General features: G+C 44.5%; 1 protein-coding gene across 10 annotated transcripts in view; it reads right to left on the reverse strand.

The window, feature by feature from the left end:
• The window catches only part of CAPS2 (calcyphosine 2), a 1,666,464-nt gene that overhangs the window by 209,824 nt on the left and 1,429,117 nt on the right, over nucleotides 1-27,523 (reverse strand). For all 10 annotated transcript variants that reach the window (XM_069629404.1, XM_069629399.1, XM_069629401.1 and 7 more), the window contains one exon: nucleotides 16,193-16,269. In XM_069629404.1, coding sequence (XP_069485505.1) covers nucleotides 16,193-16,269 — 77 coding nt within the window. The remainder of the gene's footprint in view (nucleotides 1-16,192; nucleotides 16,270-27,523) is intronic.

A 27,523-nucleotide genomic window follows, 5' to 3' on the forward strand; every position in this document is an offset into this window, starting at 1 on the left:
GGGGCATGAGGTAATGGGACAGTGGAAAAGGTTACAAAGTTCACTACAGTGAGTAACTTATTTTAATTTCACTAGGTATCTGAGTAAGTGTGCTGGACAGTAGACAGCCCATTTAAATAAACTTAGATAAACTTATAAAAAGCTATCACTGAATATAAATATAACTGGCAACACCTTCAACTTCATTAAAAACGTAAGCTATCGGTGGCCAAGGTGCTTGCTTTAAAGCATTTACTTGTGCCCTTAGCCATATCCTTTAAAGTGTTGTCAGCTGTCCTAAGCCCAGTGGGTGGGGAAGAGACACAATGTTAGGATGGGCATTACTCCTATGTCCAGTCTCCTCTGTTCCATACTTTTGTTTATTAATTTGTTAAGCGCAATCTGCAAACCAAATTGCCTCTAACTGTTATAATGTCAAGATGTTGCATTTCAAGGTGGATCCATGGGTAGCCAATTAAGGGTTTTTACGAAGCAGGGATACATGATGTTTTTATATAATGGCACACTTAGACATATGGTGGCATTTTGCACTTTGTTTATTTTTTCTGTTAGACTGTTAGAAGTTTCAGCATGAAGGGCATTGCCATAGTCCAAGCAGGCATTGATCAAAGAACCCATCACGAAGCAGCTTTTTGTCACTGGGAATGATTGGTAGGGCTTTTTTGTTAAGAAGGGGATGACACGTTTTAGATAGATTAGAAGAGGCAGATTTTTGCTGAGGTTTGCACCTTCTAAGAGGGAGGGGGTTCAAAGCATGAGAAGAATATCATGGAGGTATCAGACAAGTGAACAGGCAGGTTGCAGGTATGCATGGATGGACTGCTGTAAGCCATTTTTGTATCTGGACAGTGGTCTTTAGAGTGACATGGTGTTCTGGAGGGGATGTTGAGGGAGGATAGATGTTCAAAACCTCTGCAATTATCCGGTCGATCAAAGTAATGCAGAGGTCTATCGGGAGTGACAGAAAGTCAACAAAGACATTTGGGTTCATGGGTACGATAGAATACGAGAATTCTGTAGCAGACTGATGTGTGGTTAAATGTTAATGAATTCAAATTAGTTGAGCTTACTGTCAGCAGCAAGGGGAATGTGGGTGTATCCACACTGACTGCCCAAGCACGGAAGCTGAATGGAGACCCAACCCAGCCTGGTTGGTACAGGTTACTGATTCTGTACACAACAGAGGACCACGAGGCAGGCAATGGGTGGAAGAGGGTAAGGGGGAGTTTCTGGAGGCGTTAGGAAAACTGGGACCTAGAAAACTAGACCTCTCTACAGCATTCGACATAGTGAACCACGACATCCTCATCATGAGATTGGAAGAATTTGCAATCACTGACAACGCCTTACTATGGATCAAATCCTTCCTAACAAACAAACGATATGGATGAAACCTTTTGCATCAAGCCCAAGAGAAACATTATGTGGCGTCCCAGAAGGATCATCCTTCTCCCCATTATTATTCAACATCTACCTGTCTCAACTAATTAAAATTATTGAAAGACATGGCCTCACCTGTTACAACTACGCTGACGACAAACAAATAGTCTATAGAATACAAGACTCACAAGAAGAAAACTCAACATTAGAGAACTGCCTTTGTGAACTATACAACCGGATGAACTCAGACTACTTCAAACTCAACCCAGGCAAAACAGAAATAATGATCATCCCAAAAAACAGAGAAGACAACCACTACATCCCCTGGCCAACAGAACTTGGTGTAGCCCCAGCCCCATTGTCGATTGTAAAAAACCTGGGAGTGATGATGGACAACGAACAAGTAAACGCACTAACCAAGAAATGCTTCTTTGTCCTGCGCGCAGTAAAAAGGATCCTACCATTCCTGTTATTCACCAACAAAACAACTACCGTCATCACTCTCGTCATGTTCAGAGTAGTCTATGCCAATAGCTTATATCTGGGCATGCTTGAACAACTTCTAAAAACAACTCCAATGTATACAAAATGCAGCGGCCAGTCTACTCCTTACAATACCACGAAGAGAACACATCACACCAGCGCTGGAAACGCTACACTGGCTACCCATCAAACAGTGAATCAAGTTCAAATCCATGTGCATAACGCACAGAGCAATCCACGACCAAGGCGCAGAATTCCTTTAAAGAAAGCTAAACGTACATCTGTTTGGACACAAAACCATTCATCTGTCATGATCTCTGCTTCCAAAAGGTCAGGGTTTTCCCAACTCCCTTGGAAGCAGATCCATAACCCAGGTTCCGAGTGCCAACCAGTCCCAATTGGGACCTTTTGGACCCAGTCCTGGCGCCAGTGGCACCAGGCTCATAAATATGCCCAGTCCCAGCGCTGGAAGCGCCGGGCTCATAATGCTTGGGTGGACTTACCTTCAGCAGACCATGCTGCTTACTTGCCTGCCAGTTGAGCCTCTGATCCTCTTCTGTTTGGAACTACTTTTCCTGTTGGGTGGGGCTGGAGCCACTCCCTAGATTCAGAACACTGGAACTCTTCTGGAAGGCAGGAACTCTTTTCTTACCAGGAACTCTTTTCTTACTTAGGCGTGGCTGTGGAAGGAGACACCTAAGCACTACAGGAGGCTATTTAAACCACACCCGGTGGATGAATCTTGCTTTGCGTTATTCTGCAACCTCTGCAGCAGAACGCTCATCGTGTCTTCTGCATCCGGTCCTGGGCCTAAGGAAAAAGGCTTACCATCCTGAATCCAGTCTTCAGCAACACCTATAAAGACAAGAAAGAACAGGTTAGCATTCCGGCATCTGAAAGGCAAAGGCTTACCATCCTGAATCCAGTCTTCAGCAACACCTATAAAGACAAGAAAGAACAGGTTAGCATTCCGGCCTCTGAAAGGCAAAGGCTTACCTACTCTTCGTGCGCTCCGGAGGTCTTCACACTGCATTCCGGCACCCTGCAGCCGCTCCGAACTCGTACCTGCAAAATAAAAAGACAGTTAGAGCGCATAATGAAGCAAACAAGCGCTTACTTACGTGCTTCCAGGCGCTTCTATTCATCACACGGGCTCCATCTTCAACTCACTTCAGCCCGTCATCCGCCATCGCCGGAACCCTGCAGAACAAGAGACACCATTACTAAAGACTTTAAAGACATTTGAATGACTCGAAACTTACCGCTCGTGCAGTAAACGACGGACAGCAGTCCTCTGAAGTCAAGAGGCCTGCGCTACCTATCCAGTGAAGAAACTGGTTACAGCACCCTGCCCCGAGGCAGATGGAGAGCTCGGCATTCACTTACCTAAGGTGAGAGCGTTAACCTTTGGGGGTCTACAGGAGAGGAGAAGAGGAAAGAGATAGGGACACCCCAATAACCCCAGTTCATTAACCCCATATTTTCTATCTGCAGACATCTTACTCTACACGTCAGGCATACAGTGCACAGAGGTCCAGCCCAAAGAGCCAACCGGGTGCTACACATCACCTTTGAAGATACGGTAGTCGCCCAGTCAAGACCGGCGCCTCTGCGAGAATCAGGTGAGCGTTACATCATCAAAAGAAAACTCAGAGGATCCTCCTTCTCTCACCTCGCACAAAAAACCTGCAACGAACTACCAAAGAACATACATAACACAAGAGACCACCAACAATTCAGGAAACTCCTCAAATCCTGGACCTTCATCCCATAACTAGAATAAAACCTACAGGGGAAATACGCATCGGAACAATGCTGAGAGAAAAAACTATCCCCTATTCCCTAAGCCTTTGACCCTCAACAGAATTAATGGTTGTACCAATTTGCAACATATACACTTACCAATTGAAAGTTTTGATCACCAGAATCATACCAAGAACGACCACAGAACAATCAAGAAGGAAGGTAAGGATGTCCCATCAATAACACTTTGGCCCACAGTAATCACAGGCAGCAATGGACCACCAATAGTAAATGTAAAGGGAGAGTGGGTGAAGGTAATACAGCACCACTATCAGTGTGGGGGATAATGCTCGCCCAACCAGGTGTAATGAGCTCAAATGACATAGCTGAGAACCAGCCACACCACCGCCCTAGAAACTAGACAGCCAGGAAAGAAAGAGAAAGAATACACCTACCAGTAGGACAACCAGATACACAGTACACGAATTGCAAGGATTAAGAGACATATAACCCACTAACCCAAAGCTCAAATGCCTGCATACTTAACTCACACAAAAAGCCACACGACCACTTCTCGCACAGCAAACCGCACGCACTTCACACCGCAACAACAATCAACACATAAATCGCACCAAAAGCACACAAGGACTCCCGTCCATCTGATATTCACACCAAAGCTCAGCGCACAGTGAAAACAAAACTTAAGCTGCCAACAGGACACCACCTTCTCACTTTCCTATGCCCTCTCCACCCCACTAACCCACCCCCACATCCTTGTTTGCAGATCCACCTGAGCACCTGGGGACCAATTACGTTGGTGACGGTGCGCTATATATATACTTTTAACATTAACATGCTGTCTGGTCCAGTTGCCCTTGAGTTACTTGAATTCCTAATAAATTTAAGGATTTCACTTTTCTCCGTCTGAAAGGAGCAGGCCATAGGAGTGATCTAGTCATCCCTGTCCTCTGGTTTCCCTGGTCTCATAAAATATAGTGTGCTGAAATGTTCCACCCATACGTCAGTTGGCACCGGATTGGACGTTAGAAAACTAAGGAGCACTTGTCTCATTAAATATCCTGCACATTTCTGAAGTATTTTTCGAGGCCACAATTTTTTGCATCTTTTCAGCATCCTGCTGTAACAGTTTACGATTATGGTGCTTCATTCAATTTTTGAACTGCCGTTTCAGTCTTTTTGAGGTTTCCTTCAACTCATTTGTGTCAGTTTATTTACACATTCTTAATAGTCGTTTATGCATCTTTTTCCTTGTTGCCACTTTGATGTGAAACCTATGGTGAGTTGAGAAGTCTCTTCTTGAACGGTAGATCTTTCTTCGACATACACCATAAGATTATTGGTGTAATCGAGATTTGTCTATGTCGGGGAGGTCGCATTCCCCCTGACATTCCCCTTAAGGACTTCCATAAGGGCCATAATATGTTCAGGATATATTTTTAGCCTATTTCTGCCAGGGTTAACTCCGAACTTAGCTTGCGTGGTTTTAAGGGGATAGAGTTCCAACTCTTATTAGTTAGCTTCAGAATGTTATGATCGCTAAACTAAGTGTCCTGTACCTCCAAGCTCAGCAGTTTTTCATGTAACTTGTCGGAGACTAAAATATAATCCAGTACCTTCTTCTCATGGCCTCTATACCAGGTCGGAGTGGCTGGTATTTGCCCCTTAATGTGTCAGTTGACCAGCTTGATGTTCCTCACAGCAAGTTCTTCCCTCCATTACAGGCCTCTCACTACTAAGGAAGACCCAAATGGGGTAAGTTGTTTGATCAAATTCACCTCCTCATTGAAACAGTGGACATTTGAATCCCTGCACACCACGATAGCCAGGTTTGGCCAGCTTCCCAAAGCATTGTCTATTAGGTCCAGGACTGTTTTTGCAAAGCCAACTGACTTAGATGTTCCAAAGTTCCAATACAAATTATATCCAATACAAATTAAATATCACAGTCCTGGCTGTGCAGTCTTGAAGGTGACCAACCTTTTCCGTCAGGACCTGAATCAGTGGAGTTGGAGGGATCACTGAAATTACTTTAAATCCTGCAACATTTTTTAATGCAATTAAGAGCCCCGCCATTGGGAGGCCACTTGAGCGCTTCACTGCTGTGTTTAAGTAAACAGTAAAACCCTCCAAAAGTGGGGCTTCCTACAGCCAAGTTTCTTGTAGGCAGATAACATCATAATGATCGAAGTTTAAATCCCCCTTACCAAAAAGGTGGGTGAAGCCTCTCATGCCCACAAACTTACACAGTTCCTTCACTTTCCAGCAGGAATTTAATCAGTTCATGAGGAAAATCCACCAATTCAATTCTTTGAGGAGAAAACCCACGAGCAAGAGACTTTGGATTCGGGCCTCTGCAACAAATCTACGTTCTGTGTACCATTAGCAGTCCAGAGGCCACAGGCACTTGTGTTTCAGAAAAGGGTACTCAAAGAGGTAAAATTAATAGAACAGGAAAAAGGAAAAAAGATCTACCAAAATACCAGCCGCAACAAAACCCTAGCACTTAAACAATTATCGAGCAATCATGCAATTGTGATACGCAAGGCTGACAAAGGAGGAGCGACAGTGATCCTGAACCATGCAGATTATGTAAGGGAATGTAACCGACAACTGCTCGATGTAACCTGCTACTAACTGCTCACGGAGGACCCCACCTTACGTATACTGAAGATCGTCACACTCAAAGTCACCAAAGCTAAGGAAAGAGGTTTTATTAGTCAGAAAGAATGTGATTTCCTTATTAAAGATAAACCTCAGATTCCACAATTTTACACTCTCCCAAAAATACACAAGGCCATTGTTAATCCACCAGGGAGACCAATAGTCTCAGGGGTGAACTCAGTTTTGGAGCCCTTATCGCGCTTCACAGACAAATTCCTTCAACCAATGGTGAAGAAAATGGGCTCTTTTGTATTAGATACCACACTGATTATTTCGGAAGTGGAAGGTTTGAACTTTGACCCACTAACTGAGATTTTGTTAGGCCTCGATGTGGTGGTCTTATATACGAGTATTCCCCAGCAAGCATCTTTGGATGTGCGGACTACCCCCGTCTTGTTCATTTTGTGGTGCGCGGAAATGGCGCTAGTGGAGAGCTATTTCCACTTTAATGGGGAATTCTTTAAACAGGTTCAAGGCACGGCTATGGGTGCCACTCTGGCCCCGAGCGTAGCCAATCTTTATATGGAGGGCTTTGAGATAAACAATCATGAACGCTACAAACCCGTTAATCGGCCACATTAGAAAATGGCGGCGCTATATAGACGACATTTTTATCATCTGGACAGGCAATGAACAAACACTGGAACTGTTGTTCAACTCGATAGATCTGCAGAATATATTCCTACGTTTCACGCATCAACATAGTGTGAGAGCTCTCGACTTCTTAGACATTACCATCTCTGCTGACTCCGAGACTAAGAAATTGTACGTTAAACCTTTTAACAAACCAACAGATAGAAATTCTTTACTAGACTATTCCAGCTTTCACCCTCGCCATGTACGCGATAATTTACCACTGGGTCAGTTTTTGAGGTTAAAAAGAAACAGTACCAACACAACAGACTTTCATGTGAAAGCTGACAAAATGACGGATAAACTTGACGGAAGAGGCTATCCTAAAAAGATCACCCAGAACGCACTAAAACGGGCGAACAACAACAATAGAGAGGCACTTCTGGAATATAGGGAACAGCGAACAAGGAAAGACAAATCCAAACAAATAGTGTTCGTGAACACATACAGTCATCTCTCAAATGGAATTAAGAAAATTATTGGAAAAACTGGCATTTCCTGGAAAAAAGTGACCAACCAATTGCAAGACCTATCATTGCATTTAAGAGAAGCCGTAATGTGAAAGAACATCTAACAAGAAATGATGTGAGCAGGAAACCAACTAAACAGAAAACCTTACCACAGCAATGGGGGTTCCAAGAGCTAATGGGGCATGCTCAATGCGGTAAATGCACATGCTGCCCATTTACCTTTAGGAGCACAGCGGTTGATATCGGTTTAACACCATGGCGACAAAATAACTTTACAAACTGCAACTCTAACATGGTTGTGTATGCAGTATGGTGCCTGTGTAACAAAAATCGATTTGGGTAAAACAGATGGGTGTTAGGCAGAAACCTGTACAGTTCCCTTATGGACCACTGCAAAAGGCTTAAGACTACAGGTGTTGGCAGTAAACCCAATTGGTACCAGTCTGCACCACCCAGATTTACCTGGTAGCTGTATCTGAGCAGCCAGACCTCACTCAAGAAGAGTTAGACAGTATATAGAGTATACAAGATAGGTACCAAAATACAGTAGCCCAAGCAAACACTGACCAGAGCTTTTGGTATCAAGTATATCATTATTTATTTAAAGACACACTTAGAAACACTTTAGCACTATTATTATAAGCAAGTTCAAAAACACAGTCACTATTAATATATATACACATCCCTTATTACTTATCAGACAAGTCTTAGTTAACACCACTTATTTCCAGACAGAGGTGAGCGTTTAACTAAAGATGACACTCCAATAAGTTAAGAAAAAGGGAGGGAAGAGTCAGAAATTAGAAACAGCACACAACACAATACTTTAGAAGCACTCAGCAAGGCAGGAAAGTCAAAGTCTACTTGTGAGCAAAAAAGTTCAGAGGCCAGGCTCCCTCTTGGAGAGAGTAGAACACCAATGCGCCCAAGATCACACAGTTTAAAAGGCTTGGAAAGTCTTGCAGAGAGTTTAAAAAGGAATCAGTTCAGCTCAGAAAAGTTCAGTTAGCCAGCCTAGGGCCAACCCAAGTGGTAAATTGAGGATTTACGAGACACCCCACACAGACCGTTGCGAGGGAGGCCAGGCGGACACAGTACCTTGAAAGTGGAGAGAATCCTCCAGCGGGGACAGTTGTTCCTGGCAGTGGATGCAAGTCACGGCGTTGTCCACAGGAAGAGAAGATCTCGACGCGGAGGAAAGCTGAAGGTCGTTCCACTGCCAGGGAAGAAATCAGCCGCGGAGTTCTCCGGTAAAAAAGGTACTACCCTTTTATTCGCGGTAGTGGAAAACGTGGTGTCCCGGTTGCCGGGGTGCTTGGCACAGGCAAGGCGGCCACGAGATGATCCGGGAAGGCAAAAAGGTGGGCAAACTGGTTATCCCCACCAGTCAAAGGAAGAAGACTCTTCGGGATGAAGATCTCCTCTGTCGTCGGAAGAAGTGGTGAGTCGGTTCAGCAGGCTCCACCGGTGGTGTCGTCTTTGCAGGTCGGCTCAGCTTCTCCCTCCTCTTCGGATTCTTTGGTCCTGTGGCGACGTCTCAAGTCCCAGTCCCCAAAGCCCTGCTTTTATGCAGAAAACCCCCAATCATCAGTCCTAGCTGTCACTCAAACATGCTAAGTGGTGAGCCGGGCGGCTCACCACTGGGCCAATCACACAAGAGTGCGACTTGAGTTGCCAAGGCAACTCAGTCCAGGGTGCCTAAACCCCCTCCCACACCCCATGTGGTACCCAGACAGAGTGGCACCACTTTTGGAGGCTTCTCTGGAGAAGCCCACCAAAAAGTGGAACAAAGGGCTCGACTTGGGTGGAGTCACAGAAGCGAACACAAACGCCATTTTGGAACCGAGTTCTGGCAAAAAATACCAACTGGTGAATTAATATTAAATAAATAAACCAGCGGTATGTTTGAGGCTATGTTAAAAAGTATTAGCCTCGAACAATGGGAAAATCCCATAGGAATATATTCGCGGTTTAATATAAAAAGTAGTATCCACTGCCACCAGCCAAAACTCGCTCAGGGGGGACTGGACAGTGCCCCCTTGAGCAACAGACCCAGGGGCAATCGAATTGCCCCTACCAGTACGCCCACAATATGATGGTTTGTACTGGTTCCGTTCACAATTTAGGACTAGTAAAGCCAATGGTGACTTTACATGCCCTGGGAGACAGTAGTCAGTCCCAGGGTACGGAGTCTATGTTTGGGGGTCACTATGACACCTCTGTGTTACGGCACAGAGGGTGCTGTGTAACACACATACCAAAAACACATGAAGCCCTATGGAGTAAAAGACCCCATAGCCCATCAAACACATTCAAAGTCAAAGGATATCTCAAATCATGTCTAAGAGTGGGAGAAAACAGAGTCTCACTCTTAGCAGGAGAAAAAAATAAAGTCCAAAAATCCAGCAAAGCTGCTGGGGGGCTCACTAGGTTTGGGAAATTAGCCTTAACAGAGAATTCTCCCTAACAATGGGAAGAATAAAATCCGAATCGGCAAGCACAGAAGTTGCATTAGAAATAAAACCCATAATTCCTCACTAGTAGAGCACTGGATCGAACAACAACACTCCTTGGATGACTTAAGATGGACCAACCTATATAAACAAAGGCCAGGTTTGGACTGCAATAAGGATAAAAGGAAATTGCTGAAAAAAGAACAACTAATCTTTCTTACCAACAGTATGGTTACAGGACTTAATGAGAAAAATCGATTGGTGGGCGCAATAATGGAAGACATTACAGGCATATGAAACCAATGGACCACAATTTATGACTACTCCTCACCTCCGTATCCAATGTCTAGTGTACCAGTGCGGATGATCCACAGCTATGCATGCGAGCTTGGAGTTGCATCTTTACTGATTAGCTGCAAGTCGCAAAATATCAAACTTGAATACGGTAGTAATCTGCCGAAAGTTAAAAGTTAATGACTGGCGGTTTTTCAACTAACCACGACTACGCATGCGCGAGATTGGAACGCAAACACATAAACTCCCGGATGTGCGTGAAATGAACTGAGGATACCCCGGATGTGATTCGTGCCGAAAGGAACCAGGTCAGTTAGACCTCGGAAGGAAGCGGAATCCAGACCCCAACACGAACGGTAAGAAAATTCATGGGCTGAGCAGTTATTAGCGTTAAATCTCGAGAAGGAAATGCTCTCTCTTCACAAGCTGCGCCGTTTGGCCGGCACTGGGTAAGGAAACGGGTAAACCTCATCACGGAGGGACCAGCACCCGAGTAAAGCATAAAAGGCATGCACTCTTTCAGACGCCGGAGGTGGCGATTTGTAAACTTTTTATATAAAAGCGGGTACTTCACATATGATGTTTTCTCTTTCCCTATAGAGAGCACTCCGGTTTTCTAAATAAAACCCGGGAGTAGCAGGATGGGCACCATTAGAATTAACGGGAACTCGCCTCAGCACTCCAAAAGGGACATGGGCCATTCAGCTTAGCCACGTAATTATCCACCCAAACCGGGCAGGAAAGGATACAGAAATGAAAACGTATGGTGGCAATATTAGAGCAATACGAATCAGCTCTCTTAACCTATGTATTGAAACATAGGCAATAACTAACTAATAACGGGGCGTTAGGATTTCCCTATCTAGCCACTCATGGGCTCTAACCAAGGTCTAACAATGGAAATACGAGAACCTGAGAAAAAAGAAAGTGAAAAGTGACGTTGTCCAGACAGTTTTTTTAAAATGAGTTTCATCTGACGGGTTAAGCCGATAAGAGGCTAGGCATATTAACTCCACAGGGGGGACTTGCGAACGTGTCTCTAATGGGTCCTTTTTTCGTCTCTCTATATTTTTCTCCCCCAATCTCTCTAGACAACAGGGAATTCTTTGCCTATGAGATGCGAGACGGCTTTTCCATTCTCTGATCACCGACACACAGCGCAGAGATCCCCTTCACACGAAGCATTTGATATCCGTTGTACCAAACGGTAAGTGGATCTTAACTATGCGTCTAAACCTACGGGTGAGAATGAGAGGAGCATAGATACCCCTTGGGTGAGACATCGTAATAGCCCCGAGATATGTTAAATACACCTAGGAATTCTTTGTTTTACTGTATAAATGATGTGATTAGACTTTGAGCCATTAATTATGTTACTAATCAACAGTTGTCGTAGAATTGAGCAGCGTGAAAATAGGTTACTGACACTCCTATTCTATGTTTCTTACTCCTTGTTAGGTGGAGATTCTCTTCCGGGTCGTTTGACCTAAAGGGGAATAAAACCCCGTGGAGTAAGAATATTACTGCAACTCCTACAAGAATTCTGTAAAGGAAATGCTCTTTATTGGAAAACCTCTTTGTTTTAGATATTGAGTTGTACCGATATGTGATAAGCCCCTGAAGAATTTCCGAGTATTTGATACGAGACACCTAGAGACGAAAGAAACATGTCGGGCACATTTTGTGGTTGTGGAATGAGATCATGAAAGTGAATGAAGAAAGAATTAATGGAATGAGACTGAGTGAGTTGTGTTTAATGAGGCATGGCCCAGTGTGAATATTAGCACAGCACAAGACACTTTAACGGACAAGTATTCAAACTAACATACTTACCTGTTGAAGGGGGGGTAGCACATGCATATACGTTAGTGAATGTGTCTTCCCCATTTCTTTTGTAGAAGACTAAATAGGTACTTTAACACTGAGTTTTTAATATTTGTATGTATTTGAGAAATAAAATGTGTATTTTTCTATAAACTTGCTGTCATGCAATGTTCTTCTCAGTACCATAAGTGAATATGGTCTTGTAATAGACAAGGTAGCAACTTTAAATCACAAGCTTTGTGTTTCAAAGTGTTAAGGGTTGATCCCTTTAACTCAAGGGTATGCTTGTGGTTGATATCCTTGAATCTCTCTTTGTTTGATCATGTTCTCAAAGCCTCTTGTGTTCCAGCTGCCTAGAACCATTTGAGGGTACTCTGCTTGCACCTCAGGCTGTAAGCCTTATAATCACAAGCTACCAGCTGCAAGAGCACCTGCTAGCCAACTCCAGCTTTCTTCTTCCAGTCTTTGCCGTTGTACCTCTCTCATCATTTGATGAAATAGTATTTTCCGCTACAACACAGTATCGTGTTTTTTTTTTGGTAACCATATGATGGGAAAAGGTAGGTTCCGGCTTCTGATTTGTCCCCCCTGTTTAACCCATGGTTTGTGCTTACACTTCTGGAAGCTGGTATTTTTGAGGGAAGCCTCTTTCTTCTCACCTTTTGTACCCTCGAGGCACTTTCATCTTTTAGCTCAAATTTCGTTAATGAAAAGTCCATAGGTAATAGATTTGTTGCCTCCGTCAGTAATAGATGTTTTGTCACAACTGAGGATAAATAAATTATTGTTTTATCTAACCGAGCGTCTTCTGGAAATTCAATCAGATGTAGGTCCTTCGACTGGAACGTCCTTAAATTAGGGATACAATGGAATAGCCACAGCACATTTGCTCTGTTTAGAATTAGATCAGCATTTATGTATTATACTCTGTCCAAGAGAAAGTATCTGATTCCCTTTCTTTGCTGCTTTCTATCCTATTCCTCTGAGTCTTTTTGAGGCACCAGAGATTTTTCGCCCCTTTTGGCGCTGGTTCTGCTGACCAAATCATTCCTCCTTTGCTCCATTGTCTTGAATGATGCCACCTTATCGGTAGCACAATTTCTTTCTTTCTCAATTGGATAAAAGTTGCAGTGAATAATGGGGGGTGGACCTCGACCCTATTAGATGCCCCGTCACTACTCACCCCTTGTGACACTAACATTTCTGAAAGATCTAGTGCCTTCACTTTTGATTTGCTCGTCATCAGTTCTTTCAACCTTTTTATCATCATTGTTTTCCGCCCTACCCTCTGGGGCGGCTCCATCATTCATCTCTCTTAGGTCGAAGCTTCCCTCTTCCTCAGAAGATGAGTACCTTGAGTACTTTTATGGGAAGTTTCAATATCGAGGTCCCAGGACCTCAAGATATCCTCCCACCCCCCGCCCCTAGAATTCAGGGACTTTGCCGCTCTTTTGAATGATGCTTGTGAGGGCACCGTATCCAAAACCGGCCCTTGCACCCTGTCCAAATTGACGGTGTCCGGCATCTCCTCCTCAGTCTCCTGAGCGGTGCTGGATGATGACTTAAAATTCCTGTGTTTCCTTCTACCACATCAGCACGAGATTCCAGGCTCTTTTCCAAGTTGCAATAGAAAAAACATTGTTTTGACAATATACTAGTCAGGGTGAGGCCCCTGGGTTTCCAAACTGCCTTAGGAGAGGGCCGTATTTGTTTTTTTGATTACCCTTTATTGTTGGTTTGACCAAACGTATATATAGCCATTGTGTCTGAGATCACATTTGGTCCAGGCTCAATCTCTGGAGCCGGCTCAGCAGGGTTTTCAGCTATTATGGCATTTGCCGGGGCAACCGATGCCGGCAGGTTGCTAATTGGATCCTTTGCCAATGTAACTGGGTGCCCGGGGTATCATCACATGTGCAGGCTAGAACTGCGCCCTCTTCATGATGTAGCGGGCCCAAGTCCTTTGCCAACGTATTGTAAGGTGAAGCTGTTGTGGCACCGATTTCGACCCTAACACTGAAAGGGCAGATCCCTTGCAGCCTTAGGCCTTCAGTTGCAACTACTACGACAAGGCTGTTTTCCAATAGCTTCCTTTCGGCATGAAGCCGTGTCATTTTCCACTTCATCGCCCCATTGATAGGCATTCAAAAAGCGGTTTGTGGGACCCGGAGTCTCGCGATCAGAACCCCTCTCAGTTGTCCTCTCTATTGATCTACACGGCCCGCTTAATGCTGTCAGTCAAACACACAAAGTTGTTGTGACTACTTGGATCAAATGATAAATAGCCAGCAGTCTCCAAGTTAACAGCAAAATTCGACAGTGAAAGTTGATTCCTATAGCGAAGTGGCCATCAGCATCAGTCTTGCCCCCACACTCTTACAATTCAGAAAATAACTCGAAGATCCACCTTTTCAAGGAGTCTCTCCGCCTCAACACCTAGGGCATCACATCACCCCTTGCACCACTGACTCACTAGACACTGCCCGCAACTTTCCACCCTGCCACAGTACAGCTGTACCCATGCTCAATAAATACCATAATAATAATAATAATAACTTTGTGAAACAGTGTGAAATCCTGGCAGGAGAGTAAACCAGGATTGGAAAACAAAGTCAACCTGAAGTTGGAAAAGTGTCAAAGTAATCCATAAACGGGAAGAATTATTCCCCTTTTTATAATCAGTGAGAAACGCGTAAATACCCTGGCAGGCAAGTACACCAGAGACATAAATAGGAGCAATCAGTGGAGAAGGGTAGAGCGATAACCCCAGAAAGCAAGTGGAAGATACAGAGTGTAAAGAACTGGAACAATTATGTGAAAGTTAAGGGAAGGGTAATCCCCCATGAAATTGTGAAGTAAAACATTGAGAATAACACTGGAACCGTGTTAAAGTGACCTTTTAAAACTAACAGAAGGAATCTAGGTGAAGGGTGATCCCTTTTCCTTGTAGAACTTTATTTCTTTGATACACGTTAAACCTTCTATTTTTGGAACTCTGAAAGAAGGCTACGAATGCAGAGTCTATAGAAATCCCTTGTGCACATTATATTAAGTTTAGAGTTTAAGGGTCGGATTAGGGTTTTTGAACACAGGACAGAGGCTGCTCTTTTGTTTAAAATTGTGACACAGACGTTGCTTAGTTTTGTTGAGGCAGGCAAACCCCTTTTAGGATAAGGGATAAATAGGATTTTCGTCCACACTCTTATGCTTTTAAGATATAAATGTCTATAGCAAACAACAAACATGCCACTGTGTCAGAGCCTTACTCTTGATCCCTTACTACAGGTTCTTGTTGGTCTTTCACATGGTTGAGCCTCTAGGTCATTCTGTTTGTCAGCGTCTCTGCTGGCTCGTCCAAGTGCAGTAGACTCTCTGTGCACTGAGGCTGCCTGCAACTTGGCAAAGAGGTTTAGCATCTTAAGCCTGAAGGCCTCCCATTCCCCAGAAGAGGATTGTGTCAGAAAAGGTACCTGAGGAACCTGGTCATCTGGGGTGTTGCTGGATTGGTGGGTGTCTCCTCTTCTTCGACAAGGAAGAAGAGTGGTGTCCCGAACAACTGTTGGGAAACTGAGAACTTGTGGGGTGCTACTTTTTGTCATTGTGGACCTAGGACAGTTCTCTGGTGCACCGACCAGTGCAGAATGACCTTGAATGAGTCAGCTTGTCACCCTTCTCCTTGGGGAGAAAGGTGAACAGTTATGTTTCCCGTTCACAAAGCGTCTTGCAGTGCATCGACTGACATGACGTGCAATCCTGCATGTTGTGCTCCTCATTGACGCAATAAAGTTAGATTCTATGAAGATCCGAGACCGATATTTGATGTCTGCCGTTGACGCATGGGTTTAAAACCTCGAAGACGTTGAAGAATGAGAAAGGCTTCAAAGAAGCAGTGGTCCTCAAGCAAGCAAAGTGCATGGGAAAAGGAACTACGGTCATAGGGTGCAGAGCCTCTCTATATACTGGCCCGACATCTTGTTTTGCACACGGCGGGTATAGGCATACAGCAGAGCCATGCTGTGCCCCCAGATGGGGGAATATTTTCCAAAGAGCAGCAGCATTGGTGAGATAGAGATCAAATAGAAATCTGTGGAAGTAAGGAGTCCATTCGAAATAATACATTTCATGGTCTGTTATAAATTCACAAACTTACTGTTTCAGTTGGAAAAACCATTACCATTAGAGAGAAAGTGTAATTGATATTATAGCTGTGATGAATGTAGGACAACTAACCTTGAATAGACAAAAGTATGTTCCTGTCTTCAACCTCCTGCTGTGTCAGTCCATGATGGTTTCCAACAAAGGTTTTCCTGAAAGAGATCCATGCTCTAGAATTAATCAATCGGATCAGCTGCTCCTCCACATTAGAAATAGTTAATATGCAAGCTCTAATCAGTTTCTCCAGCGGTAGACCGGAACACAAAACATTCTCAGTACAGTAGTGCAAGACAGAAATGTGTGAGTTTCTCTCCAATATGCAAATATGATCTAAAACAGAATGCCACTGCACACATATTCAGCATATACTTCTACCTCTTTTGATGACAACTGGTTGGGAATACATGCAGCTATAAGCAGAGTAAACAAAGATCCCTCAAGGGGATGCTCTTGTTCAAATTCAAAGGAAGCATCGGGAACTGATGAAATGCCTGCGTCCTAACATCACTCTGCATGCTCTACCCTACACCATGTGTGCACTGCCAACTATACCAATAATTCCAATAGGATTTTGTAGACAAACAGTTAAGGCACAATCGTCCTTGTTACAAGTTCCACAATGCAGGAAAAAAGTGGTGGTAATTCTGTTCCCGCCACTTTATTTGGTGGTAACAGAATTACTGCTGTTTTTCCTGCAACGCTGAATTATAAATGTGGAGGTAAAATTGAGGATTTACCTACAAGAACAGGCTGGAGGTAAATCTGCCACTTTAGCTCCAAAAATTGGCGGATACACAAAATGGTAAATCCACCAGCAGTAAATCCACCAAAAATCTCCATGGAGTCCTATGGAGTCCACAAATGGGGAATTACCACCCACTGTAATACTGTGGTAAATCAATGGGACCAAGTGCCGATAACGTTAATGGAGTTCGATAGCAATTCAGTAGATTTACAGCCGAATTACCACCGAACTTGTAATGAGGCTCAATATATCCTTAATTGGTGTGAAAGAGTGGGTATTACGATGGATGGAGTACTAGAATCACCTTGAAGATTTGTATTATAGTTGTGTCCGACTCTTGATCCATCCTAACTGACTGGAAAGTGAGTACACAACCAAATGCACTTGGGGGAGGATCAAACATACGTCACCATGATTTAGTTAAAATATTTGAAAATAACTAACTGGTAATAAGCATCCTCAGGAAAGATACATTAAAATAAGCAAGCATGAGTTGTGGCCCACATGGATATATTATACATGTCTGAGATGGGCATTTGTCTTTTGAAGACCATCAGTGCTTTGTTTGCACTGATGGAAAGAGCATATAGTATTTAATGCACAAGATTTCAACAAATTAAGATCTACACAAGACAATTCACCTTCCAATGGTTGTCACAGCTGCCTTTTTACTAGAGGAAGAGCCACAATAAATGATGTAATGATGGGCTGAAGGTTTTAGTAATTTCAAAATGGAATTTGAAAGGCATAAATGTCAATTTTATGTAATGCATCTTCAGCCGTAGAAGTTCAAAGGTTTATGGAATTGCTTTGAAAAGTGGGTGGTTAGTGTCCTAGTTTAAATAAAACCTTACAGAACCATAGAGATAAAAGAAGGTCCTGTCCTGAGACCTACAACGTCTGTATGAAGGATTATGTATGGTAGATTAGCTGATCAAACCTAATGCTAATTTGTTATTCTTGATTTACTTACTAATACCACAACAGATGCCCCACCTCCCCCCCAAAAAAGTGTCACAAGAAGCCATAGATTTTATCCATGTGCATGAGAGAGGTCTGTTCTAAGTTAAGATCCTGTTACCAATCAGTACTTCAACAAGGAATGTGCAAATGTGGCAAGTTTGAGACACCAAAGGGTACCTCACTATCTAGACACCAGGGATCTCTTGCTCAGGTGGCCAGGGCACAGCCATTGCCTTTGGATCCAGGCCCTGGGGGTGGGCAAGTGCGAGAGGATCACCTGGGTGAGGGGTCCTCTGGGAGTGGGGCTGAGACAACCGATGGCAAGACACAGTATCCCCCTCTTTACAACACACCCCTACCCAACACTTCCCCCACCTTTATAGGTCGTTTTAAGTCTTGTCCCATTGCCCCCTCCCCAATTGCAACAGGTGCCCACATCAAATGGAGGCGTAGGAGAACAAACACAACACCCTATATCTCACAACAACAAAGTCGTTCCCCTTCATCTGACCATATTTTTACCACCTCTCAAAAAAACGACAGCTCCCACAATTCCTACATCCACTCTAGAAATCCCATTTACCAAACCACTAGGACAAAGAAGAGGTGAGAGGGAGCTATGAAGATTACTTATAGGAACCAATGCAAGCACCTTTTTGTCCCGGTGATGAGGCCAGGCAAGATCAGGCCTCCCTTTACAATCATTCCCACCTGAAACATGTTAACTCTCCCAGGAAGTATAAAAGGCAGAGCACAAAGGCACAATCTGCTGCACAGAGGCGGAGAGGAGAGCTGGAGAGACCCTGGAAGGCCTGGAGGAAGAATGACAGCCTAACTACTGGGCCTGTGAGAACAGGAAAGGCTGCAGGTTGAAGAGGGAGTTATAACTCCAGGGAGCCAAACCAAGGGCAGCTGGGGGTTAGCTGGCAGTGCCCACACCAGATCATCTCTTCGGGGCAAAACAGGAAATCCCAGGCCTTTGAGGGGCAGGTGGCGAGACCCTGACATTAAGTTATCCCCCTTACCTCCTACAGTTCCAAAAACCCCAGAATGCTGTATAGGGGAGCTGATGAAGTGGCAGTGAAAGAAAAGTGCATTCTGGGACATGAAGTCCAAAGACGTTAAAACTTGCAAACCAAGAGGCGTCCAAGCTTGGCTGAGGGAGACTCTTAGAGGACAGAGTGAAAGAACAGTGCCTCCAACATTGCATTCCAAAAACACCAGCCACAGCTGTGGTATCGTTCTTGGCTCCCAAATCAAGGATACAAACAAAGAAACCAACAAAGCCGGTTAGTCGAAACAAGCAAGTGACGAATAATAGCAATACAGTATAACAAAGTGGTCTGGCATAGCAACAGTGTCCAGTCGAAAGTCTCTGTTGAGCAAGTTCTGATGTGAGCCTAAAGGATATGAACTGTGTTTGGTTTCAAGGCAAGAGAAGACAAAGAAAAGGGAATCACGTTGAGGTGCAAAGTGAGAGGTCAGAGCCCGGCAGAGGGAGACCTGAAGCGAACTTTGAGAAAGTCGAAGTGGTCCTGCAGAGGTCTATAATAAAAATCTTGCATATTCAAAAGTCTTTGACACCAGTAAAAGGTCCAAGCCTGAATGAGGGAGACCGGAAGCATGTTTAGCTAGGGGAAGGGAACCCCTGACGAAGGTGAATTAAGCTTGGGGAACCCCTGCAAGTGCTGTGATTGAGAGGTCCGAGCCCGGCTGAGGGAGACCTATGTGAACTTTTTGTTGAACTGTGAATCAACTTTTGGAAAGCTGGAAAAGTGAATTTAACGTGGCAAGTCAGGCGGGCCTCGATCCACGTTTTGAACTGCCCTTGTTTTGAGAACCTGAGCCAGAGTGTGTCTTCCTGTCTACGGGGGCCCCCATACTCTGTGCTGTCCAACGTGAGGAGGAGAGCTGACACAGCCATCTTGATATTTTATGTTATAACACTGATTTTCCTTTACATACAAATGTTTCCATGCACCCATTTATTGTAACAGCGTATGGGCAGGCCAGAGGTTTATTTAGTATAGGCCATTTTATTTTGACAGACATGGCTAGGACTGTGTTATTTATTATCTGATGGTAGAGTGTGCTCCCATCTTTAGATATAGGGCAAGAAAGGAATGTTTTCCAATCCTGGTTGCTCAATAAACACCCTTGAACTTTGCATCTCTTGTGTTTGTCTCCACCTGTGATACCATGACTCCATTACACAAGACATCAAAATGATTCTAAATAAATTAATTTTAAGGAAATTACATCACCAAGCCTAATGACGTAAATTCCACAATACCTAACAGAATATGCTTACTGGAATGCTGCAAACAATCTGCATTTGCCAAATATGTAACACCAGCCATGACATCACTACGGTGTTAGAAGACAAAATGTCTTCCCTTTAGGCATGTTCTTTCAGATCTACAAATAATTCCCCCACAGTTTCATCATCTTAGAATATCCTCCTAGGCGCACGACTGGCTTCTTAAGAATTTACAGACACCAGCTGTGTTCATGGGCTCTGCTCAACTTCCTTGGCAACCAGGACTGAGTATGTGGCTACATTGTTATTATATATTGAGCTTCTGGTGGCCAATGGCCTCAGTTGCACAAATGTTCTCCACACAGAGAGGCTGAGGAAATGCAATACTACCACAAATTGTTAGCATTGCATATGTGGATGAGTTGGTGGGATATGGGGAACCTATTAGAGTATTAAAAAGAACTTTACCCAAAGTAAGTGATTTATCTTTCTAATGCATATTTTTCTCCCAAATGTGCATCGTGTTAGGAAGTCTTCCAAAGCAGTAGAAGAACTCTGAAGAGAGCAATAGGCAATCATCTACTCCAGAAAGCAATGTCTTAAATGGGTGTGCTGTCCAGAAACACAGAAATCCAGGGAACAATCCACTTGTTCAGAGGGTCTGTTTAGCAACAGCAATGCTTGCCCAGGCACCAGCAAACCAAATAAAAGGCAGGTTGTAATTAAAGGATGATCTCATCCGAGAGCCACAACAACTCACTGCTTTCTTTGCATCCAGACAATTGATTCTCTTCTCTGTCTTGGAGGAATACGGAAAAACAAAGAAGACAAGAAGGTGAATCTTTCAAGAAAGGCTAACCCTCCATCATGACATTTGGCAGAAAAAATTGGCTTGACTCTAAAAGTTAAACCTTTAAAAAACTGCATAACAGTCGGAATTGTAAAGAAGGAGCCTTGTTCTGGAGTCCTCTCTAAGACTATTACGGTAGCCATGTAACCCTTAATTGTGCCAGTCAGAAGGCAACCTTGCGCCAAAGAGACAAGGAAATCAAGTACAGATGAAGTTTAACACTAGAAACCTCTCCTGGCACCATTTGGAGTACCTTAGGTCTTCAGTCAGACACATTTGGATGCCCATCTCAGGCAACAGGAAAGCTCCATGTATTCATCCAAATATCACTATGGCTAACAAAGGGACATGTCTAGAAGTTCTGGGTACTATGATGATATGACCCTGGATGAACAAAATCCAGGGGGACCCAAACCTTGTACATCGCTGAGAGCTAAGAGAATGACCAGTGATTTTGGGAACATAAAGAGGTTGTCTACATTCCACTGTACAATCAATGCAACCCCCAGGGCTCCCTTTGGGGGCACATTCTCTGTAGGAGAAAAACCTACAATTCCAGTTGATGCCATAGGCAAAGAGATCAACCTGAAAGGTTTTCCAGGAGAGAACAAACTTCTCAAGGGCTTATTGACAACTCCCATTCATGGTTAACCAAAGTAAACCTTTTTGGCGCGTCCATCGTAACGTTCCATATCGTGAAAAGATGAGCTACCAAAAGGGAGACATTTTACAGATCCTAGAACGAGAGTCACATGGCCTCACTGCAGAGCTGCAGTGATCTCACAACACACCTCCTTCAGGAATAGTGTATGGCTGCAATGTTGCCCAGGAGGACCTGAAGAAATCTACCCCTCACAGATGGAAAAATAAGTTAACTAGCGAGGACCAACCTGATGACACATAGTTCAATGAGATTCCAAAGACTGCTCACTGTAAGGTTATTCAGGTGACATCCTATCAGGAGAAGAGTGATGTAATGTGTGGCTTGTGTATACAAAAGTGTTACTATGCCTCCCTAATGGAGAATTTGACAATTATTTAAATTATGATTTAATATTTAGTTTGAATGGGATCACTGAAACATCATTTTACAAAGTCTTGTAATTTTTAACCCCAACTTACTTTAATACAGACAGCTTTCTAGTCACAGAGATAGTGTTTTTCAATGAAATACATCTTTTGAACCAATGTGTATGAAACAAATTATAATATTCATATTTATTCTAGCCATATCTGAAAAACTGAAGGGTTATGTTCTGTCAGGGCTGAGCGTGACAAAAAGACTCCTAGCACTCCTAGGTATGAAAAGTGGCTAAATCACCTACTCATATCCACACAATTACTAAACCAGCAGTGATCCTAATCAAAAGTAAAACAGACACCGTCCAAGAGGTATACCACCTTCGCTTTTCATGTAACGTGTGGAAAGTCAAGCCCTTCCTCCCTCTGGACAGCTTTAGATCCACTTATCAAGCACTGGTCCTATCCCACCTGGATGGGGGCAATGCACTCCTCGAAGGCCTCCCTACGTCCTCCATTGTGCCCCTGAGAAGTGTCCTACACGTGGCCGCATGCCTCATCAAGAGTCTACATATATACAACCACATCACCCTGGCCCTAACCGACCTTCACTTGCTCTCACTGCATGCGCAAATCACCTTCAAGTCTTGCTACATCCTCTATAAGGCAGTCACCCTCAAGACACCCAGCTACCTTTCAGAGTAACTCGGCATCTCTGGCGGACAGCACACCACCAGAAGCCAGGACACGTGCAGACTTGAAATCCACTGCTGCAAAAAGGAAAGGACCAGAATACAAGCCTTCTCTGCCTGCTCCCCAAGACCATTGAACCGCCTCCCAGTCAGCTTCAGACTCGCCCCGTTTTGCTTTATCTTGGCCACATGTGGAGACCTCATACATACGTTCTCCGGACCGTTGCAAAATAAGTTATTGGACTCAAGATAGGCAAATAATTACACATACAACATTGGTTATGGTTATAATATAAATGGCTCGTTATAGGCCCTTCATTCACTCATAACATATAGAAAGAAAAATAAACACAATCAGTTATACAAAGACAAAGAAAAGATTCATCACTGTTAGGATTTTTGCAGAAGACACCTTCATCTCGGCCACTACGACACTGCTTATTCCCACAGCAGGTAGGCAAAGAGATCAATCGTTCTAATTCTGTCTTTCCAAGAGGAAAAACCTCTTCTCTTTTGGGGCTATTTTCCATCCCGCCCCTCATGGGTTACCATGCTGCCTCTTCCGAAGAGCAGACGATAAGCATGAGGCGCAAAAAGAGTGGAATATTCCAGCTAGAAGCAGAAAAAGAAAAAACATATTCCATCCTTGCTTTCGTTTCCATTACCCATTATCACTGCACCTGCAAAGCGCTCCGACTCCCTTTCTGGCTTGTCCTTCGGCGGACAATACAATAACTATTCTCCCCGGCTTGGTCATCCGACATAAATATGTGGCCTTGTCTTCACAGCAGAAGAACAAGTTACTTACCAACTGTAACGTTCGACTGGATGTTCCTCCCACGTATTCCTCATATTGTGATAAATTGTTATCTCCAGCTTCGCTGCTTCGGAAAAAAAAATTCTCGGCAGAGGGCGCTGTGCTCAAGGTCGTGGCATCGATTGTCCCTCGACGTACTCCGTACTCTGTCGACGTCACCGATGGTATAAGTAGCTCGAGCCGCGCCCGTTGCTTCAGTTCGGTTTTTTCGATGAAATATATATAGGAGGAACACCCAGGCATGTCCCATGACCGATACATTCTTCGTGAGAGGAAAGTGTAAGAAAACGTAAACTGTACTGTGGGGTAGGATGCGAGGGTCGATGAGGAATACGTGGGAGGAACATCCAGTCGAAAGAACGTTACAGTTGGTAAGTAACTTGTTCTTCAAATGGATTGTGTCCTCCCACGTATTCCTCATCTTGTGATAGGCTCCCATAGCAGTATCTATTTTTTGTAGGTCGGAGTACCATTTCAATTTTCGTGGACAGAATGCAGAACTGCCTTTGCAAATAAACCCTCGTTAGAGGAGGCAGTGCCCAAACAATAATGTTTAACAAAGGTATGTATTGTTTTCCAGGTTGCAGCTGCACAAATGTCTGCTACCGGGACTCCCCTCTTTAGAGCCGTAGAAGTAGCCATTCCCCTTGTAGAATGGGCATGAAGCCCATCTGGTGGTTCTTTTCCCGCTAGTCTGTAGCATTCAACTATGGCTAATATGATCCAGCGGGAAATGGTCTGTTTTGTTACAGATAAGCCTAATTTTTGACCAGTGTAACCCACAAACAGTTGGTCATCTTGTTTCAATTTAGCCACCATAGAGATGTAAAAACTAAGAGCCCTCTTGGGATCTAATCTGTGTAATCTCTCCTCTTCTTTGCCCAGATGAGGAGGAGGATAAAACGTAGGTAGTACTATTTTTTGTGACAAATGGAAGTACGAGACTACTTTTGGCAAAAATGAAGGTTTAACTTTAAGGACTACCTTATCTTTATAAAAAATAGTATATGGTGGTTTGCATGAGAGAGTCTGAAGTTCGCTAACCCTGCGGGCCGATGATAGGGCCACAAGGAGGACAGTTTTTAGAGTCAAAAGCCTCAATGGACATGAGTGCAGAGGCTCAAAAGGTATGCAAGTGAAGAATTTTAATACTAAATTTAAGTCCCAGGCTGGTACATGAAAAGGTACTGGAGGGTATACATTAGTGAGCCCCTTTAGAATTGAATTATTAACGGTATTTTGAAATATGAAACCGCTTCCGAGGAGCGCTTGAAAATGGACAGCGCAGCAAGGTATCCTTTTATTGTTCCTATCTGGAGCCCCAGATTAGCTAGATGTAGCAGAAAGAAAAGCACCATTGGGGTGCCACACTGAAAAGGGTCCACATCCTTGTCTTTGCACCAGTTACTGAACCTATTCCAGCGACATCGGTACAAAGACTTTGTTGCTGGTCTTCTGGCCGAAAGCAAGATTTCCATTACGTCATCCGGAAGATCCCAATCCTTGTATCTCAACCTCTCAGAAACCATGCGTGAAGGTTGAGCGTCTTCACCTCTGGATGGAGAACCCGACCTTCCTCTTGAAGAGAAGATCCTCTCTTTGCGGAAGACGTATTGGAGGGCAGATGGACATGTCTAGAAGGTCCGGGTACCACGTCCTCCTGGCCCAATGCGGGGCAATTAGGATCAGGTTTTCCTGAACTTTCTCAACCTCCTGATTACTTGAGGAATCACAGGGACTGGGGGAAACGTGTACAGCAGTGGAAACTTCCACTCCACTACGAATGCGTCTCCCAGAGCTCCTCTTTGAGGAAATTCCCTTGAGCAGTACTGATCGCACTTCCGGTTGATCGCGGTGGCGAACAGATCCACTTGAGGGGTTCCCCAAAGGGCAAAGATCTCCAGAAGGACTTCCTGAGCCAGCTCCCACTCGTGAGAGACCGTGCTCTGCCTGCTCAGAGTGTCTGCCGCCATGTTCTTCTCTCCGGCTAGGTGAATTGCTGACAGTGAGATTCCTTCTCGTATTGCCCAGAACCAGAGCTGCATTGACCCCTCTGCACAGTGGCAGTGACCCTACACCTCCTCTCTTGTTGAGATAGTACATGGCCAATGTGTTGTCCGTCATTATCAGAACATTCTTTCCCTGTACAGAGGGCAGAAAGGCCTTCAGAGCTAGTCTGATTGCCCTCAGCTTCAATAGGTTGATGTGTAGTTTGGACTCCAATGGAGACCAACGACCGCTGATTGTCAGATCGTTGGTGTGTGCTCCCCACCCCGTGAGTGAGGCGTCCGTCACTACTGTTATCTCCAGCCATGGTTGCCAAAAAGATTCTTCCTTGAGAATGTTGTCGTTGCAAGCCCACCATAGAAGATCCTGAGCAACTGCGCTCGGGACTTGCAGAAGATCCGACATATTCCCTGAGAACTAGGACCACTGAGTTCTGAGTGCCCATTGAAGGGACCTCATTCTCAACCTGGCCTCTGGTACTAGGAAAATGCAGGATGCCATGAGGCCGAGCAACCTGAGAAAATCGAAGGCCGGTAGACGTTGGGCATTCTGGAATTTTGTTACCATCTGCTGGATGTGGAGAGCTCTCACTTTGGGAGGCGAGGCTTTTCCCGATGAAGTGTCCAAGACTGCTCCGATAAACTGGAGTTTCTGGGCTGGTATCATGTGGGACTTCTTGAAATTAAGGGAGAAACCCAGTTTGTGGAGGAAGTGGCAGGTGATCGAAAGATGTTCCTGAGCTTGTTCTGGAGAACTTGCTCTGATCAACCAGTCGTCCAGGTAGGGATATATGTGAATACCTCCTTTTCTGAGACTTGCTGCCACAACCGCCAACAGTTTGGTGAAAACCCTTGGGGCGGAGGCAACCCGAATGGCAGAACTCGAAACTGATAATGAGAATTGCCAATCGTGAACCTCAGGTACTTTCTGTGCTTTGGATGGATTGGCACATGAAAGTAAGCATCCTGAAGGTCCAATGATACCAACCAATCTTGGAGTTGGAGAGCCTGAAGGATCTGAGAACAAGTCACCATCTTGAACTTGTCCTTCCTGAGGAACTTGTTCAAGTTTCTCAAGTCCAAGATGGGTCTCAGTCCTCTGTCCTTTTTTGGGATGAGAAAATATGGGGAGTACCAACCCCTGGTCCTCTCCACTACAGGTACCAGTTCTATGGCACCTTTCTCTAGCAGGGTTAAAATTTCCTGCAACAGGAGCGGATCCGGAATTTTGATGGAGTTGGCTCCCGGTGGATGATTCTGAGGCCTTTTTAGAAAGGGGAGACAGTAACCTTGGGCTACTGTTTCCAGTGCCCAAGCATCTGAGGTAATGCCCCGCCATTCCTTCAGATGTTGAGAGATCCTGCCTCCCACTGGTGTTTTGTGTAACAAGGTCTCAGAGGGATTTGGAGGCGGCTGCAGGAGTGGCTGAGGGTACAGATGCCGCTCCTGAGGCTGATTTTGCACCTCTTCCCCGTGCTCCACGAGGGAAGTTCCTTTTGCCCCTTTGAGAAGCCTGTCCTCTTCCTCTACCAAAAGAGGAGTAGTATCGAAAAGAACGACCCCTTCAGGAAGATGAGCCGGAATAGGGTTTTAGAGGCTGGCGCAAAGAGGCGCTAAGTGATTTCAGCTGCCGCCTTCGAGGTATGAAGTTTTTCTAGGCTTTCATCAGCTTTTCTGCCAAAGAGCCTCCAGCCATCAAAGGGCATGTTGAGGAGTCTAGCTTGCACATCCGGTGCAAATCCCGACTTCCTCAACCACGAAAATCTGCGTAGCACAACGCTTGCAGCCATGGATCTGCTGATACTATCAGCAGTATCCAGTCCAGACTGGAGGCATTCCCCCATTGCCTCCTTCCCGTCTTTGACTATATTCAGGAAGCCTTCCCTTTCCTCGCCTTCTGGAATACGATCAGCCTCCGCCGAAATACAGTCCCACAGGGTATGGGTAAACCTGGCTAGGCTACAGGTGACATTTGCCGACTTAAGTGCCATACTGCCTGACGTGAAAACTTTACGTGCCCAGGCGTCAATTTTTTTATCCTCTCTATCTGGAG

Source organism: Ambystoma mexicanum, chromosome 12 (genome assembly GCF_040938575.1).
Source record: "Ambystoma mexicanum isolate Mex_15411 chromosome 12, UKY_AmexF1_1, whole genome shotgun sequence".
NCBI lineage: Eukaryota > Metazoa > Chordata > Amphibia > Caudata > Ambystomatidae > Ambystoma > Ambystoma mexicanum.